The 21,583-nt window shown below is 49.6% G+C and overlaps 1 protein-coding gene across 2 annotated transcripts in view; it reads right to left on the reverse strand.

Annotated features, from left to right (window-relative positions):
- Positions 1 to 21,583, reverse strand: part of OPA3 (outer mitochondrial membrane lipid metabolism regulator OPA3) — a 57,425-nt gene that overhangs the window by 21,116 nt on the left and 14,726 nt on the right. Inside the window, exon 2 of one of the 2 annotated variants that reach the window (XM_010377473.1) lies at positions 1,653 to 2,711. The exons of the other annotated variant lie outside the window; for it this stretch is intronic. Within the exon in view, the coding sequence (XP_010375775.1) occupies positions 2,314 to 2,711 (398 nt within the window). The 3' untranslated portion in view covers positions 1,653 to 2,313. Of the gene's footprint in view, positions 1 to 1,652; positions 2,712 to 21,583 lie in introns of those variants that run through there. 2 annotated transcript variants of the gene reach the window in all.

The raw sequence follows: 21,583 nt of genomic DNA on the forward strand, positions 1-21,583 counted from the left end.
GCTGGAGGCAGAGCCAAGGAAGGCCTGGAATCACCAGGAGCTGGAAGAGGGAGAGTGCCCCTGTCAGCACCTTGGTTTCAGACTTCTGGACTCCAGAACCGTGTGAATTAAATTCCTGTTAGACTGAAGCCATCAAGTTCACCACCCACTGGAGACCTGTTACGGCAGCCCCAGGAAATTAACCAAGGAGTTAAGGCCAACTGGTGGCCTAATTGGTAGGATGGGGGTGGGACTGGGGGCTATGGAGGCAGGAGGGTACCACTACATGAAGACGGGCTGAAGGGTCAGTCCAGAGCTCCAAGGAAAGAAAGCAAGAACACACAGATTAGGAGACGCAGATGGAAGATGAAGGATGTGACAACTGAATCCATGGGCTTGGATTCGACTGGGGCCCTGAAAAATGCTGAGCAAGGTGGGAAAGGCAAGAAAGGACATGCCACACAGTACAAGCTCCAGGGACTCGGAGGACAGGAAAATAGGGGGCTGAGGCAGAAGGACAGGCTGGATTAGCCCTAGTTAGGTTCAAATTTCCCACCATGGAAAGGGGGTTGGAGGACATTCACAGAAAAGATCCTGTAGCGCCATTCCAGTGGGTCATGCCACAGACTCAAGGATGAGAGTGTTCTGTTGGAACAGTTCACTTGGGGCCGCAAGGGAAGGTACAATGATTCCATGGATTGACTGCAGGCCAGGACCTTTTGTGTTTGTTTGTTTTGAGACAGAATTTCGCTCTTGTTGCCCAGGCTGGAGTGCAATGGCACGATCTCGGCTCACCGCAACCTCCGCCTCCCAGGTTCAAGCAATTCTTCTGCCTCAGCCTCCCGAGTAGCCGAGATTACAGGCATGCGCCACCACGGCTGGCTAATTTTGTATTTTTTAGTAGAGACGGGGTTTTGTCATGTTGGTTAGGCTGGTCTCGAACTCCTGACCTCAGGTGATCCACCCATCTCGGCCTCCCAAAGTGCTGGGATCACAGGCGTGGGCCACTGCGCCCAGCCAGGGTTTGTTTTTTTTTTTTTTTTTTTTTTTAAGATGGAGTTTTGCTCGTTGCCCGAGCTGGAGTGCAATTGTGCAATCTCGGCTCACTACAACCTCTGCCTCCCGGGTTCAAGCAATTCTCCTGTCTCAGCCTTCCAAGTAGCTGGGATTACAGGTATATGCCACCACGCCTGGCTAATTTTTGTATTTTTAGTAGAGACGGGGTTTTATCATATTGGTCAGGCTGGTCTCAAACTCCCAACATCAAGTGACCTGCCCACCTTGGACTTCCAAACTGCTGGGATTACAGGCGTGAGCCACCGTGCCCGGCCAGGATTTTTTTTTTTTTTTTTTTTTGAGACACAGTCTCACTCTGTCACCCAGGCTGGAATACAGCGGTACAATCTCGGCTCACTGCAACCTCCACCTTCCAAGTTCAAGCAATTCTCCTGTCTCAGCCTCCCAAGCAGCTGGGATTACGGGCACCCACCACCACGCCTGGTTAACTTTTCGTTTTGAGACAGTGTCATGCTCTGTTGCCCAGGCTAGAGTGCAATGGTGCCCTCTTGGCTCACTGCAATCTCCACCTTGTGGGTTCAAGCGATTCTCCTGCCTCAGCCTCCCGAGTAGCTGGGATTACAAGCGCACCCTACCACACCTGGCTAATTTTTGTATTTTTAGTAGAGATGGGGTTTCACCGTGTTGGCCAGGCTGGTCTGGAACTCCTGACCTCAAGTGATCTGGCCGCCTCAGCCTCCCCAGGTGCTGGGATTAGAGGTGTGAGCCATGGCTCCCAGTCGCACCTTTGTTTTTTCTCCTAAAGAGAGCAGTGATGCTCAGCTAGAGCTGACCTTATAAGGTAACGGGGAGAAAAGGCCACTGCAACACACTGCATTTCCTTACAGAGGTCTGTACCGATTGACAAAAACAAGGGGGTGTTCCAGTGTAACAGATGAGTGTCCCGGTAACGGTTAACACTGATCAGGTAAACCCGGTGTGGGGGTTAACAATAACACATTGATTCAGCTCAAGACCAGGTTCCATTTTTTCATTTGCCAGAGTGCCCGCGGTGTCCCGCTGGCTGGGACCTTGCAGGTCGTCCTGGTTTGGAGTGGGGACTAGGGAGTGAAGGATGATGGAGGGGGCTATGTTGCAACGCTTCACCTGCTGGTACCAGTGGCAGGTAATTGCTGCTCTTATCAGCAGGGCTAACCAAATGCCAAGTTGCACCAAGATCCTGGTGATTTCCACTGGGCCAGCACAGGCAGGGGTGGTGTGGGAAGAAGGCCACGTTAGGTACATAGGCCATGTCCAAATTCAGGGTCCAGCAAGCTCCTATTTCTTGGACGCAGACACTGCCTGGGACGCGGACCGGCCGGGGTTGCAGAGCTGAGCGCGCACCTCTTGCAGCTCTGTGCGCAGTTCCTCCAGGGCGCCCTGTGGCGGCACCGCCTGCACCTGCGCCTGCAGCGCTTCTAGCGCCAGCGCCAGGTGGCCCACCTCGTCCCGCAGCGCGTTCCAGGCGGCGCGCTGCTCCTCCTCCTTGTGGCGCTGCTGCGCCTGGTGGCGCCAGTACTCCAGCACCAGGCAGCCGCCGCCCACGATGAAGATGGTGGCTTCGCCCAGCAGCTCCGCGCCCAGCTCGGCTGCCGCCTCCTCGTTCAGCGGCTTGATGACCGTGCCTCGGAAGCCCATGATGCGCATCTTGGTCCGCATCTCCACCCAGTGGTACACTGCGGGGGAAGACAGGGGTCAAGCTGCGCCCTGGGAGCCCCCTGCAAGCCCCACCCCTCTCACCCAGGGAATGCAGTCACCTAGCCTGGGTAACCCAGGGGTCTTTTAAAAGACCAGAATATTCTAGCGAGCAGCCAGGGATGAGAAACACTGCCCCAGAAAGGAGGTCCTCAGACTTGAGGGGCCACGCCCCAAGAGGGACACCAGGGACTTCCACAGCGCAAAGTTCATGGACGGTGTAAAGGTCCAGTTGCCAGATGCTTAGCTCCCTGTGTTCCTCCCTTAAGCCACCGCCAGCCAGGCTGTCCTGCCCTGGCACTGTCACCCCACCCACTTCCCAGGAGAAAGACCAACCCCCTTTCTTGCCTTATTTTCCCAAAGTGCAAAGTTGGGGCTGCAGATAGGTGGGGGGAATGGGGGCTCCTGGCTCCAAAGGGCAGCTTAAGGTGGCAATCGATGCTAAGTGCCTCTGAACACTTAGATACACTTGTAATAATCAATCAGTTTTGCAAGTCTGATGGCTCCAATCCTAGAATTTCATCAGCCCTGAAGGTGCAGCTAAGAGCTGCGAGCTCTTCACAGAGAGGATTTGGGCACATACCTTGGTGGGAGCTCAAGAAGTGAGTGGTGCTGCTGGAACAAAAACTCCTTCCTTGCCTAGCTGCTTCTTTCTGAAGGAAGATTCTCAGCATTTGAGTCTTTAAAACCAGTGCAGAATTGATGCTGCACCTGACTCACTCCTGCAACAATTAATATTCATCCAAGGGCACATGAAACCACAGAGGGAACCCTTGTCTGGTGCTTTTGCAGACTCATTTGCAACATCTTCTTTTACTTTAAAGGTTTAGTAATTATTAATGAAAATGTATAAAAGATGAACTCTTTTGTTGTCGTTGTTTTAGAGATGCAGTTTCGCTCTGTCGCCATGCTGGAGTGCAGTGGCACAGTCTTGGCTCACAGCAACCTCTGCCTCCCGTGTTCAAGCAATTTCCCTGCCTCAGCCTCCTGAGTAGCTGGGACTACAGGCGTGCACCACCATGCCTGGCTAATTTTTTGTATTTTCAGTACAGAAGGGGTTTCACCATGGCCAGGCTGGTCTCGATCGTCTGACCTTGTGATCCACTCGCCTTGGCCTCTCAAAGTGCTGGGATTACAGCTGTGAGCCACTGCTCCCAGCCAAAAGATGAACATTTTAAAGTAACTACACTAATAATAATTTCAAAATTAACTCAATCCAGAAGAAAACAATTTAGCATTTAGAACCTTATGGTCACAGGAAATTAACATGTAAATTTCTGTATGTATTTTGGTTGCCGACATATAAATCATTAGATGGAATTCTGTGGGTATATGGACTGTAAATACAAAAGTACACGAATGAAAAGAAACCATGTGAAATTTCTAACTGAAAAAGAAGAGCTTGTTTTTATTTTTATTATTTTCGAGACGGGGTCTTGCTTTGTCACCCAGGCTGGAGTGTAGTGGTGCAATCATGGCTCACTGCAGCCTCGACCTTCCAGGCTCAAGTGATCCTCCCACCACCTCAGTCCCTTGAGTAGCTGGGACTACAGGTATGTCTGGCTAAAATTTTTTTTTTTTTTTTTGAGACAGAGTCTCGCTCTGTCATCCAAGCTGGAGTGCAGTGGCGCGATCTTGGCTCACTGCAAGCTCTGCCTCCCGGGTTCACACCATTCTCCTGCCTCAGCCTCCCGAGTAGTTGGGACTACAGGTGCCCGCTACCACGCCTGGATAATTTTTTTTGTACTTTTAAGAGACGGGGTTTCACCATGTTATCCAGGATGGTCTCGATCTCCTGACTTCGTGATCCGCCCACCTCAGCCTCCCAAAGTGTTGGTTGGGATTACAGGCGTGAGCCACTGCGCCCGGCCATTTTTGTATTTTTTTTTAAATAGAGATGGGGGTTATCAGTAGTGTTGCCCGGCTGGTCTCGAACTCCTAGGCTCAAGCAATCTGGCTGCCTCGGCCTCCTAAAGTGCTGGGATTGCAGGTGTGAGCCACTATGCCTGAGATATATATATGTATATATATATCTCCTTAAACCAGACATTGGTAGGCATCAAATCATTATTATTGTATGTAATTTGCAATAAATATGAAGGGAAGGATACACCAGCCGTCTGGACATGTCAGTATCATAACACACCAGAACCAGAAATTCCATCCTTTACAACTACTTAAGGTTATGAAAAAAGTTTTACTTGTCAACTTGAAAATGCACTAGAGGGCACACAATTCTTTTTTTTTCTTTTTCTGAGACAGGGTCTTGCTCTGTTGCCCAGGCTGGAGTGCTATGGCAATCTCCACCTCCCAGGTTCAAGTCATCCTCCCGCCTCAGCCTCCTGAGTAGCTGGGACTACAGGCGCATGCCACCATGCCTGGCTAATTTTATTTTTTTGAGTAGAGATGGGCTCTTGCCATATTCCATCATATTTATTTATGTATTTAACAGACGGGATCTCACTCTGTGGTCCAGGATGGAAGGCAGCGGCTCTATCACAGTTCACTGCAACCTCAAACACCTAGACTCAAGCAATCCTCCCACCTCAGCCTCTGGAGCAGCTGGAACTACAGATGCCGCACCATGCCTGGCTGTTTTCAATTTTTTTTTGTTTTGTTTTTTTAGAGATGGGGTCTTGCTATGTTGCCAAAGCTGGTCTTGAACTCCTGGGCTCAAGCAATCATCCTGCCTCAGCCTCCCAAAGTACTGGGACGACAGGAGAGAGCCACTGCGCCCAGCCACTACACATCTTTCATCTTCAAAGGGGTGGGGCGGCAGGAAGGCTTGGGGGCGCTCTGCTGGAGCTGGAGGGAAGACCTGAGGCACCAGCCCAGGGCCCGAGCAGTCACTGTCACTGTCACTGTCAGCTGCTGCAGTTACTGTTACAGCTGACTGTGGCTTAGGCCCTGGGCTTGTGGGTTCCTGGGGTCCAGGCTGTGGAGATCCCTCCCACACGAGGTCTTAGGGTCAGGCTGACCTGGGGTCCCCCTAGGGCTCCGCCACCTGCTCTCTGGTCAATGACAGCCTGCCCCGAGCCCCCCTCTGTAACACAGGAAGGACAGCATCATCCTGACAATGACACTCGCCAGCCCTGGTGGTGGCCCAGAGCTGGGCCCGTAACTGTCACTGCCTCCTTCATGTCAGGGACACCTAGCACGGTGGCCAGAGAGTGGTGAGGGCTGAGGGTTCCAGCTCCTCTGGCCTTCCTGGGTAGGGTTCCCAGCGTGCAATTCCAAGTGTCTCAGCGTAGACCACGCATGGGGATCTGGGCCAGCAGGTGGGTGTGGGTGTGCCAGTGGGAGTGGGCACGTACCCAGGCCACAGGAAATCAAATCAAAGAGAGTGTGTGTGCGCGCACGCAGGCATGGGCTTTCAGGGCTCTTAGAGCAGGGGCCGACGGCATTCTCTCTCGGGTCAGCGGTCAGATGTGGGCTTCAGGAAACAAGGCCCAGGTGGGAATGAATCACAACAGGGCTGTGATTCTAGAAGTGATAGCTGCAAGGGGCCAGGACAGAGTAAGCTGGAGGACTCACCAGACTTGCGGGGTCAACAGGCTCCAGATGTCTCCTAGACACCTCACACTCAGCATGTCCAAACCTGAACCCAGCTCCCGGCCCACACTTGTCCCCCCACTAGAGACCGGGGCCTCATCCCAGCTGTTCCCCTCCTCCCACGGCCTCTGAGCTGCGTGTCGGGTCCATTCTGCATCCTGAACATCTCTCCCAGTGGATTCCCTTCTGCTGTCCTGGTCCAGGATCCATCCCAGCTCTGACCAACGTTCCCCTCCCTGACCTCCTGAATAGGAGGAATACAGGCTGTCTATCCACTTCCGAGTGCCTATCACAACCAGGAATAGTGGCTATCCAGTTACTTGTCTGCAATCAGTCTCCCCACTGTCCTGTAAGCCTCACAAGGGCAGGGCCCAGGGCTGTCACAGTCACTGCTGTGTCCCCAGCACTGCCCAGTGCCAGGCCAGGCACACGCATGATGCTCATGAGATCTAAGTTTAACACATAAGTGGGTCCCACCTCCAGCCTCCTTCCCATCTGCCGGCCCCAGCCTCACCCTCTGCAATTGTGCTCCACGCAGCAATCAGAAGGAACTGGTGAGAAGAACAGAACAAACTGGCCAGGCGCGGTAGCTCAGGCCTTTAATCCCAGCACTTTGGGAGGCCGAGACAGGTGGATCATGAGGTCAGGAGTTCAAGACCAGCCTGGCCAACATGGTGAAACCCCATCTCTACTAAAAATACAAAAAATTAGCAGGACGTGGTGGGAGGCCCCTGCAATCCCAGCTACTCGGGAGGCTGAGGCAGGAGAATTGCTTGAACCCGGGAGGCGGAGGTTGCAGTGAGCCAAGACTACGCCACTGCACTCCAGCCTGGGCAGCAAGAGCAAGACTCTGTCTCAAAAAAAAAATTAAAAAGAAAGAAGAAAGAAAAGAACAACCTACCATTCCCCGTCGCCCCCACCACCAACCCCCGCCGCAAATAAAAGTAACACATTGCAAGAAAACAAAGTACTCAAACTATAAAACGTAGTCAAAGTTCCCTCCTCAGAGGAACCCTCAACTACTGCCGTTGCCAGCCTGTTTTCCCCTAGCGCCATCTCCTGGACAGCCCGTAGTAAGCACACCTCACTCATTTCTGAGCTCTTCAAATGGAGGTTTGTCCAGATCTAAACCATTTTTTAGCTACTCATAATCCAGCGCCACTATGAAAGGTGAGCACTCTGTCCCCACACGGCCTGCCCTTCCTCCACTCCCCCATTTCTACAGGGGATTTGTGTGCAGTTTTTATTATTCTATGTTCCGTTTTTTTTTCAGACGGAGTCTCGCTTTGTCCCCAAGGTTGGAGTGCAGTGGCGTGATCTCGGCTATACGGTGCAGTGGCCATGGAAACACTCTCCAGTGTGGTGTGACTAAGGCAGAGAGGAGACCCTCTTGAGTGCTGCTTCATGAGACTTCAGTGCTTTTTTTTTTTTTTTTTTTGATAGAGTTTTGCTCTTGTTGCCCAGGTTGGAGTGCAGTGGCTTGATCTTGGCTCACTGCAACCTCTGCCTCCCGGGTTCGAGTGATTCTCCTGCCTGAACCTCCCAAGTAGCTGGGATTACAGGCGCCGGCCACCATGCCCAACTAACTTTTGTATTTTTAGTAGAGACGGGATTTCTCCATGTTGGCCAGGCTGGTCTTGAACTCCTGACCTCAAGTGATCTGCCCACCGCAGCCTCCCAAAGTAGTGGGACTACAGGTGTGAGCCACCATGTCTGGCCTGACTCCAACTTCATGAGAGATCTTAACCTATAATTTTCCTTTTCTGTAATGGCTTTGTCAGGCTTTGATATCAGTATTCTATTGGACTCATAAAATGAGTAAGTCAGTGGTCCTACTTTCTCTCTTAAAAGAACTTGGACAATAGTATCCTTCCCTCTCCTTCCCCTTCCCCTTCCCATTCTGTCCCCCTCCCCCTCCTCTTCCCTTCCCCCTTCCCTTCTCTTCCCTTTCCTTTCCTTCCTTTCTTTCTTTCCCTCTTTCTTTCTTTCTTTTTTTTTTTTTATTTTATTTTATTTTTTTTATTTTTTTTATTTATTTTTTTTTGAGATTGAGTCTCACCATGCTGTCCCAGGTGGACTGCAGTGGCGTGACCTCAGCTCACTGCAACCTCTACCTCCCGGGTTCAAGTGATTCTCTCACCTCAGCCTCCCATGTAGCTGGGAGTACACATGCACACCACCACACCTGGCTAATTTTTGTAGTTTTTGGTAGAGACACGGTTTCACCATGTTGACCAGGCTGGTCTCAAATTCGTGACCTCATGTGATCCACCCGCCTCGGCCTCCCAAAGTGCTGGGATTACAGGCGTGAGCCACCGCAGCCGGCCTCCTCCATTTCTCTTTTCCGGTCTTTTCCCAATTCTTCTTTCAGATCGCAGCTGAACTGTCCCTTCCTCCAGGACGCCCTCCCTGAACCACAAGCTGAGTCAGACATATTCTCAAGGTTCTCAAAGCTCCCTGGGCTTAACACAAGGCCAGCCTTAATAAATGGCAGCAAGAACTCTGGAGTCACATAGACCTGGACTCAAATCCTGGTTTTGTCACTTTCTGGATATGCAAGTTGAGCCCTGGTGTTTCCTCATCAATACTAGGACTCAAAATACTCAACTGGCAGGACTGGGAGAATGGCAATGACAGAGTAAGGGAGAAAATGCTGTTTGTAAATGTTAACCTAATATCCTCTTCCTGACTCCTATTAGGAATTTTATTCCTGGAAGTACGTCCTACCCACTGGTCTGAATCTACTCTTGGGTTACATAGAATCGTTTTCTGTCTCCTCCCTGAACTCTCTCCCTCCAGACTCACTCCCTTTCATCTGTCTTACATAACAGAGAATCCCAACTCAGATGTCCCCTCCTCCAGGAAGCCTTCCCTGACCTCCAGACCGCTGGGCTCCTCCATCCGAGCTCTGACTGCTCTGGGTCCTCACTGCATGGTGACAAGTCTGTCTCTCCAACTGGACTGTGAGGCCGATGCAGGCAGGGCCTGAGCCTAACTCGGTCACTGCACTGTCCCCAGCCCCAGATAGGCACAGAGCAGGCACTTAATGAAAAAGCTGATCTGTGGAGGTGCCCAGGAGGTGGCCATGGACAATGGGTATGGCTCCCTGTCTCTGGCTCCCCATCCCCCTTCTCTCTCTCCTGATGCTTTTGGTGTTATCTGTCCCCTCGAGAATGTGGCACTGTGCATCACCCCTCCTCCTGGAGACGTGTGCTTCTCTTGGCTCCAGGCCCCCCTCCACCCGTCTGTCTCTGGTATAGACCCTTTCCTCGGCCTCAGTGGCTGGCATTTCTCAGGGTACCATTTCCCAAGCCCTCTTCTTACTCGACTGTCACATCCACTTCCAGGGGCCACTCAGAACTTCAGGACCCAAACTCCTGAGCTCAGATCTCTCTTAGCCCCAGAGCTCCAGGTCACAGGCACTTCAGACGCTCTACGTCACAACACAATGGCTGACCAGGCCCAGGGAGGAGATTTCCCAGAGAAAGGAGGGATATCTTAACCCACGGAGTCAAGTAAAGTGACGTACTTGGCCACAGTTAACTATTGTTCAAGATTTTTCTGAGCATGAAACTGCAGGTGGCTGGAATGCAATCCTTTCCTCAGGAAATGTGCTGCTAAGACAAAACAGCTCCCTCCATGGTGGGGGACTGGGGCTCAGAAGCTTATGGACAAATAGGACAGGCCGGATGCAGTGGCTCACGCCTGTAATCCCAACACTTTGGGAGGCTGAGGTGGACAGATTACCTGAGGTCAGGAGTTTGAGATCAGCCGGGTGAAACCCCGTCTTTACTAAAAATAAAAAAATTAGCTGGGTGTGATGACGCACACCTGTAATCTCAGCTACTCGGGAAGCTGAGGCAGGAGAATCACTTGAACCCAGGAGGCAGAGGTTGCAGTGAGCCGAGATCACGCCACTGCCCAGCCTGGGTGACAGACTGAGACTCAGTCTCAAAAAAAAATAATAAATAAATAAAAGAAATGGGCCGGGCGCGGTGGCTCAAGCCTGTCATCCCAGCACTTTGGGAGGCCGAGACAGGCGGATCACGAGGTCAGGAGATCGAGACCCTCCTGGCTAACACGGTGAAACCTCGTCTCTACTAAAAAATACAAAAAACTAGCCGGGCGAGGTGGCAGGCGCCTGTAGTCCCAGCTACTCGGGAGGCTGAGGCAGGAGAATGGCTTAAACCCGGGAGGCGGAGCTTGCAGTGAGCTGAGATCCGGCCACTGCACTCCAGCCTGGGCGACAGAGCGAGACTCCTGTCTCAAAAAAAAAAAAAAAAAAAAAAAAAGAAATGACACCTAAACGAACGTGTGTTTCTGGAGAAGATCCTGGAACAGGCTGAAAAGGATACCAGTGGAAACACTGCTGAGATAGGAATGAGGCCTGCAGGCTTTATACCAGTGTTCATTTCCTGGGTCGCCTCATTGCACTGTGGTTATGTAAAATGTTATCATCCGGAGACTCTGGGTGAAAGGTATGCGGGAACTCTCTGTACTATTATTGTAACTTTTCTCTGAGTCTAAAATTAATTCAAAGTAGAAAAAACGAAAACAGACACAGCCCCCAGGTGGCTCGACTGTGAGGAAATGGACCTTCTCACCCATTTGCTGGTGTAAGTGTAAATCAGTGCACACCCTGGAGTCAGTCATTCTGCTTCTGGGCATTTATGCCAGGTTCACCTGTCCAGGTGCGAAAGGCCTTGCTGGGCTCCGTTAATCCTGCAGCACAGTGGATGATGACAATTAAAAAGCCAAGAGAGACCCTCCGACACTATAATCTCATAAATTCCAGCATTTCTGTCAGCAATTGAAATAGAGTAAGGAAGTCCGGCTTTCTGTTTTTGTTTTGAGACAGGGTTTTACTCTGTCACTCAGACTGGAGTACAGTGGCAGGATCATGGCTCACTGCAGCCTGGAATCCCAGAGATCAAGCAATCCTCCTGCCTCAGCCTCCCAAGTAGCTGGGACTACAGGCAAGAACCAGCACGCCTGGCGAATTTTGTTTTTGGGACAGAGCCTCTTGTTGCCCCGGCTGGAGTGCAGTGGCGTGATCTTGGCTCACTGCAACCTCCACCCCCCGGGTTCAAGTGATTCTCCTGCCTCAGCCTCCCGAGTAGCTGAGATTACAGGCGCACGCCACCATGTCCAGGTAATTTTTGTACTTTTAGTAGAGACCGGGTTTCACCATGTTGGACAGGCTGGTCTCAAACTCCTGACCTCATGATCTACCTGCCTCGGTCTCCCAAAGTGCTGAGATTATAGGCGTGAGCTACTGTGCCTGGTCTTTTATTTTATTTTATTTTATTTTTAAATAGAGATGAGGTTTCGTCTCGTTGCCCAGGCTGGTCTTGAACTCCTGAGCTCAAGCGATCCGCCTGCCTTGGCCTCCCAAAGTGTTGGGATTACCAGTGTGCGCCACTGTGCCCGGCCAAAACAGATAATTAAAACTTTTTTCAAAAAAATCAAACAAGCCACCTTGGCCCCCAGGATTCCACAGGTTAAGCCTCTACCTCTGCACCTCTGCTGCTCCCTTCTCAAGACCCAATAAAACAGCAGTCTTAGGTGGAAAGACAGCAGAAGTCACAAGAACAAAGGGAAGCTGGCTGGGGTGGGGAGGTAAGGGGGGTGGTAATGCGACTAGGCAGAAGGGGAGGGAATCAATGATGCAAGCCTTGAGGCGGGAGCAGATGGCTGAGAGGTAACTGAGCCAGCAGGGAGGCTGCTGAGACCTAGGCACTCATGGAACGGGGCGGGCAGGGGGAGGAAGGGGAGAGGGGGAAAGAGCGGTGGCAAGAAGCAGAAGGAATTGGAGACTAGGACCACACGTGCCAGGTGGCTGAGGGTGGGGTTAAGCCCAGAATCCCTCCTTGACTGGGGGTGAACCAGGAGGACTCTGAGAACAGCCCAGGGGGCAAGTGCCACACTGCAAACAAGCCTGTTCCTCTGGCATAGGGCTGGTGGGCAATGCAGGCATTGAGAGCCCACTCAGCCTTGGCCTTGAACTCCAGTGACCCTGCCGACTGTTGCTGGGGACAAAACCACACCTGCCACTGAGGTCCAGACAGGGGCTCTGCTTAGCTGTGAGCCTGGCCATGGGGTGATGAGCATGGGAAAGATCTGGGTCAAAGACATCCTAGTGGCTCCCAGACCCCTGCTCCTCTGTCTCCCTCCAAAGCCACTTAAAAATACACCAACCAGTTCTTTTTTAAGAGTTTGCATTGTTCCCTGCTGTCTTTGAAGTTCCACCTACATTTTACTTTCTCTATAAAGTTTTATCCTAATGTGACTTTTTATGCTCAATATCCTGTCATATGTCTCTGAAACAAAAACGTATCTATAAATTAAAACCAAAAATTTCATTCTTTGTGATTTTAGTTAAAACTTTTCTCTGCTGGGTGCGGTGGCTCACGCCTGTAATCCCAGCACTTTGGGGGACCAAGGCGGGCGGATCATGAAGTCAAGAGATTGAGACCATCCTGGCTAACATGATGAAACCCTGTCTCTACTAAAAATACAGAAACAAAAAATTAGCTGGGCGTGGTGGCGCACACCTGTAGTCCCAAGCTACTCGGGAGGCTGAGGTAAGAGAATTGCTTGAACCTGGGAGGCGGAGGTTGCAGTGAGCCGAGAGAGTGCCACTGCACTCCAGCCTGGTGACAGAGCAAGACTCTGTCTCAAAAAAAAAAAAAAAAAAAAAAAAAAAAAAAACAAAGAAAAAAAGACAAAACAGCCAGGTACCGTGGCTCACATCTGTAATCCCACCACTTTGGGAGGCCAAGGCGGGCGGATCACGAGGTCAGATCGAGACCATTCTGGCTAACACAGTGAAACTCCGTCTCTACTAAAAACACAAAAAATTAGCCGGGTGTGGTGGCGGGTGCTTGTAGTCCCAGCTACTTGGGAAGCTGAGGCAGGAGAATGGCGTGAACCTGGGAGGCGGCGCCTGCAGTGAGCCCAGATGGCACCATTGCACTCTAGCCTGGGCGACAGAGCAAGACTCCGTCTCAAGAAAAAAAAAAAAAGAAAAAGAAAAAAAAAACTTTTCTCTTGGATTGCATTATCATGCAATTGCTATTAGTATGCCACTGACCGAAACAGCATGCATTACATAATTTGATGTTTAGTGGCTGGGCGTGGTGGCTCATGCCTATAATCCCAGCACTCTGGGAGGCCGAGGCGGATGGATCACCTGAGGTCAGGAGTTCGAGACCAGCCTGGCCAACATGGTGAAACCCCGTCTCTATTACAAACACAAAAATTAACCAGGCGTGGTGGCATGCCCCTGTAATCCCAGCTACTCGGGAGGCTGAGGCAGGAGAATCGCTTGAACCCGGGAGGCAGAGGTTGCAGTGAGCTGAGATCATGCCACTGCACTCCAGCCTGGGCAACAGAGTGAGATTAACTTTTGTATTTAGTCTATGGCTAATTTTTGAAATTCTAGTAGAAACGGGGTTTCACCATATTGGTCAGGCTGGTCTTGAACGCCTGACCTTAGGTGATCCACCTGTCTCACCTCCCAAAGGCTGGGATTACAGCCATGAGCCACCGTGCTCAGCCACAAAAAGATTTTTAAATTAGCTATACATGGTGGTGCATACCTGTGGCCCCAACTTCTCGGAAGACTGAGATAGGAGGATTACTTGAGCCCCCAGGTTCAAGGCTGCAGTGAACCATGATCCTGCCACTGTACTCCAGCCTGGGTGACAGAGTGACACGTGGTCTTAATCAAATCAATCAATCAATCAAATCTAACAAATACATACAAGAAAATAAAATTATAGAATATGTCACTGATGACCACAGATGAAATCTTTAGGAAAATATTAGCAAACCAATGCCAGCAACATATAAAATACATAATACAGCATAATCAAGTGCGGTTTCTGCAGGAATATAAGATTGGTTTAATATTCTTTATTTAATTATTTTTTTTGAGACGGAGTCTTGCTCTGTCGCCCAGGCTGGAGTGCAAAGGCGTGATCTCAGCTCACTGCAACCTCTGCTGCCAGGGTTCAAGTGATTCTCCCGCCTCAGCCTTCCGAGGATCTGGGATTACAGGCGCAGACCACTGTGCCCCACTAATTTTTGTATTTTTAGTAGAGTCAGGGCTTTGCCATGTTGGCCAGGCTGGTCTCTAACTCCTGACCTCAGATGATATACCCGCCTTGGCCTCCCAATGTGCTGGGATTACAGGGGTGAGCCACCACTCCCTTAGGTGATCCACCCGCCTGATTTAATATTCTTTAAAAAATCAATTATTTTTAACTGATTGTAGTAATAGAATTGTGGTTGCCAGCCTCCAAGATGCCCTCCTCCCCAACAATCCCTGTATCCTGGTGTTTACAGCCCTGTATTCTCCCCTCCCACATGTACCAGGGTTGGTCTGTATGACCAACAGAATATAGTAGAAGTAATATGTCACTTCCAAAATTTTATGAAGACACTGCCTCTTTAGTCTTGGTCACTTTCATTCTTGATTCAAGTGAGTCAGCCTTCTTGGAAGTAGATCCTCCAGCCCTGGGCAAGACTTCAGGTCCACAGACTCCCAGCCAGGGCCACCCAACAAAGCCGTTCCTAAATTCCTGATTCTTAAGAACTATATGACATAATAAATGTTTATTTATTATCACATGGAAAAGTACTCAATAGCACCATTCACCAAAGAAAAGCAAATAAGTTACCATTTTACACCAAACAGAATGGCTAAAATTAAACTGTGAAAATATTAAATATTGCAAGGATATGGGGCAACTGGAACCACATGGCAAAACTCTTTGGTAGTTTCCTATAAATTTGTTGTTGTTGTTGTTGTTGTTGTTTTCGTTTTTCTGAGACGGAGTCTTGCTGTCGCTGGAGTGCAGTTGCGGGATCTTAGCTCACTGCAACCTCTGTCTCCCGGGTTCAGGCGATTCTTTTGCCTCAGCTGCCTGAGTAGCTGGGATTACAGGCACCCGCTACCACATCCAGCTGTTTGTATTTTTAGTAGAGCCGGGTTTCACCATGCTGGCCAGGCTGGTCTTGAGCTCCTGACCTTGGGTGATCTGCCCGTCTCAGCCTCCCAAAGTGCTGGATTACAGGTGTGAGCTGCCGTGCCCAGCCAGTTTCTTATAAAATTAAATATACCCTTACCATACAACCCAGAAATTTTACTCCTAGATAATTACTGGGAGAATATCATTTCTACCAAGAGAAACGAAAACATCCATATAAAGGCTTGTACACAAATGTTCATAGCACCTTTACTTGCAACGACTTGGAAACAACCCAAATGTCCATCATTAGGACAGTTATCAAACAAAGCATGGCATATTCATATACTGGAATAAAATAAAAGAATACACTTTTATTAAGAGTAGCAAACAAAATAAACTGGCCAGGCGTGGTGGCTCACACTTGTATCCCAGCACTTTGGGAGGCCAAGCGGTGAGGATCACCTGGGCCCATGAGTTCAAGACCACTATCGGCAACTTGTGAGGTCCATCTCTACAAAAAATAAAATAAAGGAGCCGGGCATGGTGGCATGTGCCTGTGGTCTCAGCTACTCGGGAGGCTGAGGTAAGAGGATTGCTTGAGCCCAAGAGGTTGAGGCTGCAGTGAGCCGTGTTTGTGCCCCTGCCCTACAGCCTGGGTGACAGGGGTAGACTATGTGTCAAAAAAAAAAAAAAAAAAGAAGAAATGAACTACTGATACATGCAGCAAGAAGTATCTCAAAAGTATCAAATGAACAAAAGCTAAATATAAATTTCATAATGTATGATTTCATTTACATCAAGTTGAACAACAGGCAGAACTAATCAATAAGGAGAGAAGTCAGGGAGACAGAGCAGAGGAGGGACCTTTTTAGAGTGATGATGATGTTTTATATCTTGGGTACTAGTTACATGGGTATATGCATTTACCAATACTTATTGAACTGTAGCCTTTAGATTGTATAGATACTATATCCTAACAAAGAATATACCAAAAAATCAAGTGCCAATAATTAAATATAAGAGGAGGAGTTTGGGAGCCAGTGGGATGTAACTTCTTATCCTGTGTTGCCTCAGGGAACCTGTTTCTCTCGCTTTGAGAGATTTCCTCACTCATAAAACCAAGATGGTCATAAACTCCCTAATAAGGTGGTTAAGATCACTTGCTGAGACAATGGAAAGCATTTTAAATAAAAGCTGTTGTTATCAGTCAATAAATTATTATTCAGGGTAAACATAGCTTCAAGCCAGTCTCTGCGGTGGCTGCCCTTCCCCAGATGTGATCCAGCCAGATGATGATGATGATGACGATGATGATTATTATTATTGTGAGACACGGTCTCACTCTATCACCCAAGCTGGGGTGCAGTGGTGTGATCTCAGCCCACTACAACCTCAGCCTCCAGAGGTCAAGTGATCCTCCAGTTTCAGCCTCCCAAAATGCTGGAATTACTGGTGTTTGCCACCGCACCTGGCAATCCAGTTTATTTATGTATTTTATTATTTATTTATTTATTTATTTATTGAGACAGAGTCTTGCTGTGTCACCTAGGCTGGAGTGCAGTGGTGCGATCTCGGCTCACTGCAACCTCCGCCTCCTGGTATCAAGCCATCCTCCTACCTCAACCTCCTGAGTAGCTGGAATTACAGGCATGCCCCACCACACCTGGCTAATTTTTGTATTTTTAGTAGAGATGGGGTTTCACCATGTTGGTCAGGCTGGTCTCGAACTCCTGACCTCAGGTAACCCGCCCACCTTGGCCTTCCAAATTGCTAGGATTACAGGCGTGAGCCACTGTGCCCCGTCCAGTCCAGCCAGTTTTAAGCTTGCCCTAACAGTGCTCCAAGTTTTAACAGAATTGTGCAGGCCACAATAGCCGGGCAGTGCTTCCTCCCACAGACCTGGCTTGATCTTTCCATTATAGCAACTGAGACTGCAGTAATGCACAGTGCTCCAGTTACCAGAGGGGCACGACTGGTTCCATCTGCCCAGCATCTTGGGGGAGCATATCTCCCCAACTTTTGGCTCAAGGGATTCAGGAGGAGGTAACCCCACTCCTGAGTCTGGCCAATTAAGGCACTGCTTTCCCTGGGTCACAGAGACTGTGCCGGGATGGGGATGTGACGCAGGGTGGGCCACTCGATTCAGCCTGGGAATTCGGTGGGAAATCCCGGTTGAAGCACCCCTCTGTACCCTGGGGTCACCGGGCAGGTAACTAATACCCTCAAATGTGCCCCATGAAAGCAGGGATCTCTGTTCTGTTGACTACTGAGTCATGCCTCTCAGAACAGTTCCTGGCACACAGCAGGCACTAAATAAAGATTTGTTGAGTGAATGAATTACTCAGCCTCCTAACGGACTGAACCATAGCCACACCCCAGAAAACGATCCCCACCTCTACTCTCCTCCCAGGCCTGGAGAGACCAACTCAACTTGGTATAGAGGACACTCAGGAGTTTCTAGAAGCAATTAACAGAGAGGTTAGGGCTGAGCGCTGTGGCTCACGCCTGTAATCCCAGCACTTTGGGAGGCCAAGGCAGGCAGATTACTTCAGGTCAGGAATTCAAGACCTCCCTGGCCAACATGGTGAAACCCTGTCTCTACTAAAAATATAAAAATTAGCTGGGCGTGGTGGCGGGTGCCTGTAGTCACAGCTACTCAGAAGGCTGAGGCAGGAGAATCGCTTGAACCCGGGAGGCAGAGGTTGCAGTGAGCCGAGAGAGCGCCACTGCACTCCAGCCTGGGCGACAGAGTGAGACTCCGTCACAAGACAAACAAAAAAGATTTCAGAACAACTTTAGTGTTTCTGATTACCAGTGCTACTTTATATTATTCTCTACTGTCTTAGTAACTCCATCCTCCCCACCTCCATTAGAGTTTAGAAGCCGATACTCACCACTGCAACCTCCTATACACCAAGGGGCAGGAGGTGACCCGGCTGTGGTAAGCTGGCAGTGAGGGGAGTTTCCTAGGGACTTCCGGAAAAGGATATTCCTCCTTGAGGCGCTATCCTCACTTATCTGACCACCCGCCCCTCCATACACACACGCACAGACTTCCTCCCTTAGGAAACATAAAGCCACAATGCCTGGAGCCGCAGCAGCCCTACTGAGGCCATGAGGACTGCCTGAGCACCAACACAGCAGAGACAGAATCCTCAGGTTCCTAATGACACCACTGAGCCACCAAACCAACCACGAAGAGGCCTTCCTCAGGGCTTACTGAAAAGCCAGCAAAAAACACCCTTTTGATTTAAGGTTTCATTGACATTTACTGGCTGGGTTTTCAATTAATTACAGATGAGCACAAACTGATACAGAGATACACCGGGGTCAATTACAGATGGCTTCCTGTGCTTTCTCAGGCAGGCGCCATCCCCAGGCTGACAGGGGCGCCCTCTCCTGTCCACTTGACATATTGCTTGCGGCCAGGACAAGTAGATTCCCTGGGATGCACTCAGGTTGCATGCAAATCAGTCAGCCCTCTACACAGGGGCTTCTGAAAAACACTCCTGGCCGGGCGCAGTGGCTCAAGCCTGTTATCCCAGCACTTTGGAAGGCCGAGACGGGTGGATTCACGAGGTCAGGAGATCGAGACCATCCTGGCTAACACGGTGAAACCCCGTCTCTACTAAAAAAAATACAAAAAAAAAACTAGCCGGGCGAGGTGACGGGCGCCTGTAGTCCCAGCTACTCGGGAGGCTGAGGCAGGAGAATGGCGTAAACCCGGGAGGCGGAGCTTGCAGTGAGCTGAGATCCGGCCACTGCACTCCAGCCTGGGCGACAGAGTGAGACTCCGCCTCAAAACAAACAAACAAACAAACAAACAAACAAACAAACAAAAAACCTCCTATTCAGAAATCGGCCAGAAGATTTGGCCATGAGAACATGAGCAAATTCCAGCAAATGCCTCTGCATAATGAAGGGTGGGACTAAAAAAGGAGCAGCGAGATTAAATGAAGCCAATGACACACATCTTCCATCTGAGACTGTGTGCCTTAGGTCTTTGCCAGCTGTGACAGCCACAAAGAATGTCAAAGCCAGCCGGGAGCAGTGGCTTACGCCTGTAATCACAGCACTTTGGGAGGCTGAGGCGGGCAGATCACTGGAGGTGAGGAGTTCGAGACCAGCCTGGCCAATATGGTGAAACCCCATCTCTACTAAAAATAAAAATAAAAAATTTTTAAAAATGAGCTGAGCATAATGGCACACTCCTGTAATCCCAGCTGCTCGGGAGGGCTGAGGCAGGAGAATCGCTTGAACCTGGGAGGTGGAGGTTGCAGTGAGCCAAGACTGTGCCACTACACTCCATCCTGGGGGACAAAGCGAGACTCCATCTCAAAAAAAAAAAAAGTCAAAGCCAGACTCTCACAGAGGGTCTCACCAAGAGTTTCCAAATTTACTTAATAATGTCTGTATAGGAGAATGTTTTCAGTGACAGGAAAAATATGTGCGGGGGCATGAATAAGTTTATTTTTAAAATGTTTACATGTTCATTTCATGCCTCTAATTTTTGTGTATGTTTTTAAATGCATATAACAGCCATACTGTTATATGTTAGCGCTATACATGACCTGCTAAATACTTTATTTACTTATTTTATTTTATTTTATTTTATTTATTTTTTTTGAGACGGAGTCTTGCTCTGCCGCCCAGGCTGGAGTGCAGTGGCCGGCTCTCAGCTCACTGCAAGCTCCGCCTCCCGGGTTCACGCCATTCTCCTGTCTCAGCCTCCCGAGTAGCTGGGACTACAGGCGCCCGCCTCGTCGCCCGGCTAGTTTTTTGTATTTTTTAGTAGAGACGGGGTTTCACCGTATTAGCCAGGATGGTCTCGATCTCCTGACCTCGTGATCCACCCGTCTCGGCCTCCCAAAGTGCTGGGATTACAGGCTTGAGCCACCGCGCCCGGCCTTATTTTATTTTTGAGACAGAGTCTCGCTCTGTCACCCAGGCTGGAGTGCAATGGTGCGATCTTGGCTGACCGCAACCTCCACCTCCCGGGTTCAAGCGATTCTCTTGCCTCAGCCTCCCAAGCAGCTGGGATTACAGGCATGCACCACCACGCCTGGCTAATTTTTTGTATTTTTAGTAGAGACAGGGTTTCTCTAGGTTGGTTAGTTTGGTCTCGAACTCCCAACCTCAGGTGATCCACCCACCTTGGCCTCCCAAAGTGCTGGGATTACAGGCGTGAGCCACTGTGCCCCGCATTTATTTTTTTTAGAGAGACAGGGTTTCACTGTGTCAGCTAGGCTGGAGTACAGTGGTGTGACCAAGGTTCGTTGCAGCCACGACTTCATGCGCTCCAGTGATCCTCCCACTTCAGCCTCCCAAGTAGCTGGGGCCATAGGCGCACACCATCACGCCCAGCTAGTTTTTTTTATTGTTGGTAGAGATGGGGTTTTGCCACGTTGCCCAGGTTGGTCTTGAACTCCTGGTTTAGGTGATCCACCCGCCCTGGCCTCCCAAAGTGCTGGGATTACAGGCGTGAGCCAATGTGCCTGGCTGACTGCTAAATAATTTTACATATGTGTACACACATGCATATATATATGCTAGGGAAGGAACCTCAGAAATATTTCCTTGATAGGAGAATATAATAACAAACATTTGGAGGTCACCAGCAGCAGCCTGGCTGCCATATAATATAACTGATGTGATGCTCTGGTGATTATAAACAGACTCCAGCAAAGTGATTTTCAAACACTGGTGCGCAGTGAGAATGCACTCCGGAGACTGCTAAAAATAAACACGTCCACCCCTTCCCCACGTCTACCAAATCAGGATCTGCAGGTAGCACTCCTGGGCATCTACCGGAAGCACCCCACAAAGCTCACTAGTTTTCCTCCATATTGTACACCTTTCAGCTCCCCAATCCTCTCGGCATTTGTGTTTAATCTGGTGGTTAGTCAGCCCTTCTATTGAGAGCTGAACACCAACTGTTGTAGCTGTCCTTTCTAGAAGTTCTGTTTAATTCTTTTTCCAGTTTCCTGGAATTTTTTATTTTACTTGTGTTTTAAGATCCTTCTCTTTTATCCTTTTAACAGATAAGCTTAGGTATTTTATATCTACATCTGATCATTTCACATGTTTGCAGGTTGTGACCTGCCATGTTTTTCTGCTGGCTCTCGCTCATGGTGGCTGCTTTTTTCATACAGTATATACTTTTTTTTTTTTTTTTACTGTGAGCTTGTATGCTGGAATTCTGTCTGAAGGAGTTCTCCAAGGCCCAGGCAAAGAGAGCACAGGCAGAAAGAGTTTATGTTTGTCCTTGCCAGGTGCTTAGACACAATTAGGTACCCCAGGGGTTCATTCTCAGCGTGCAACTTCTA

The sequence above is a fragment of the Rhinopithecus roxellana genome, chromosome 12, assembly GCF_007565055.1.
Source record: "Rhinopithecus roxellana isolate Shanxi Qingling chromosome 12, ASM756505v1, whole genome shotgun sequence".
In the NCBI taxonomy this organism is placed as follows: domain Eukaryota; kingdom Metazoa; phylum Chordata; class Mammalia; order Primates; family Cercopithecidae; genus Rhinopithecus; species Rhinopithecus roxellana.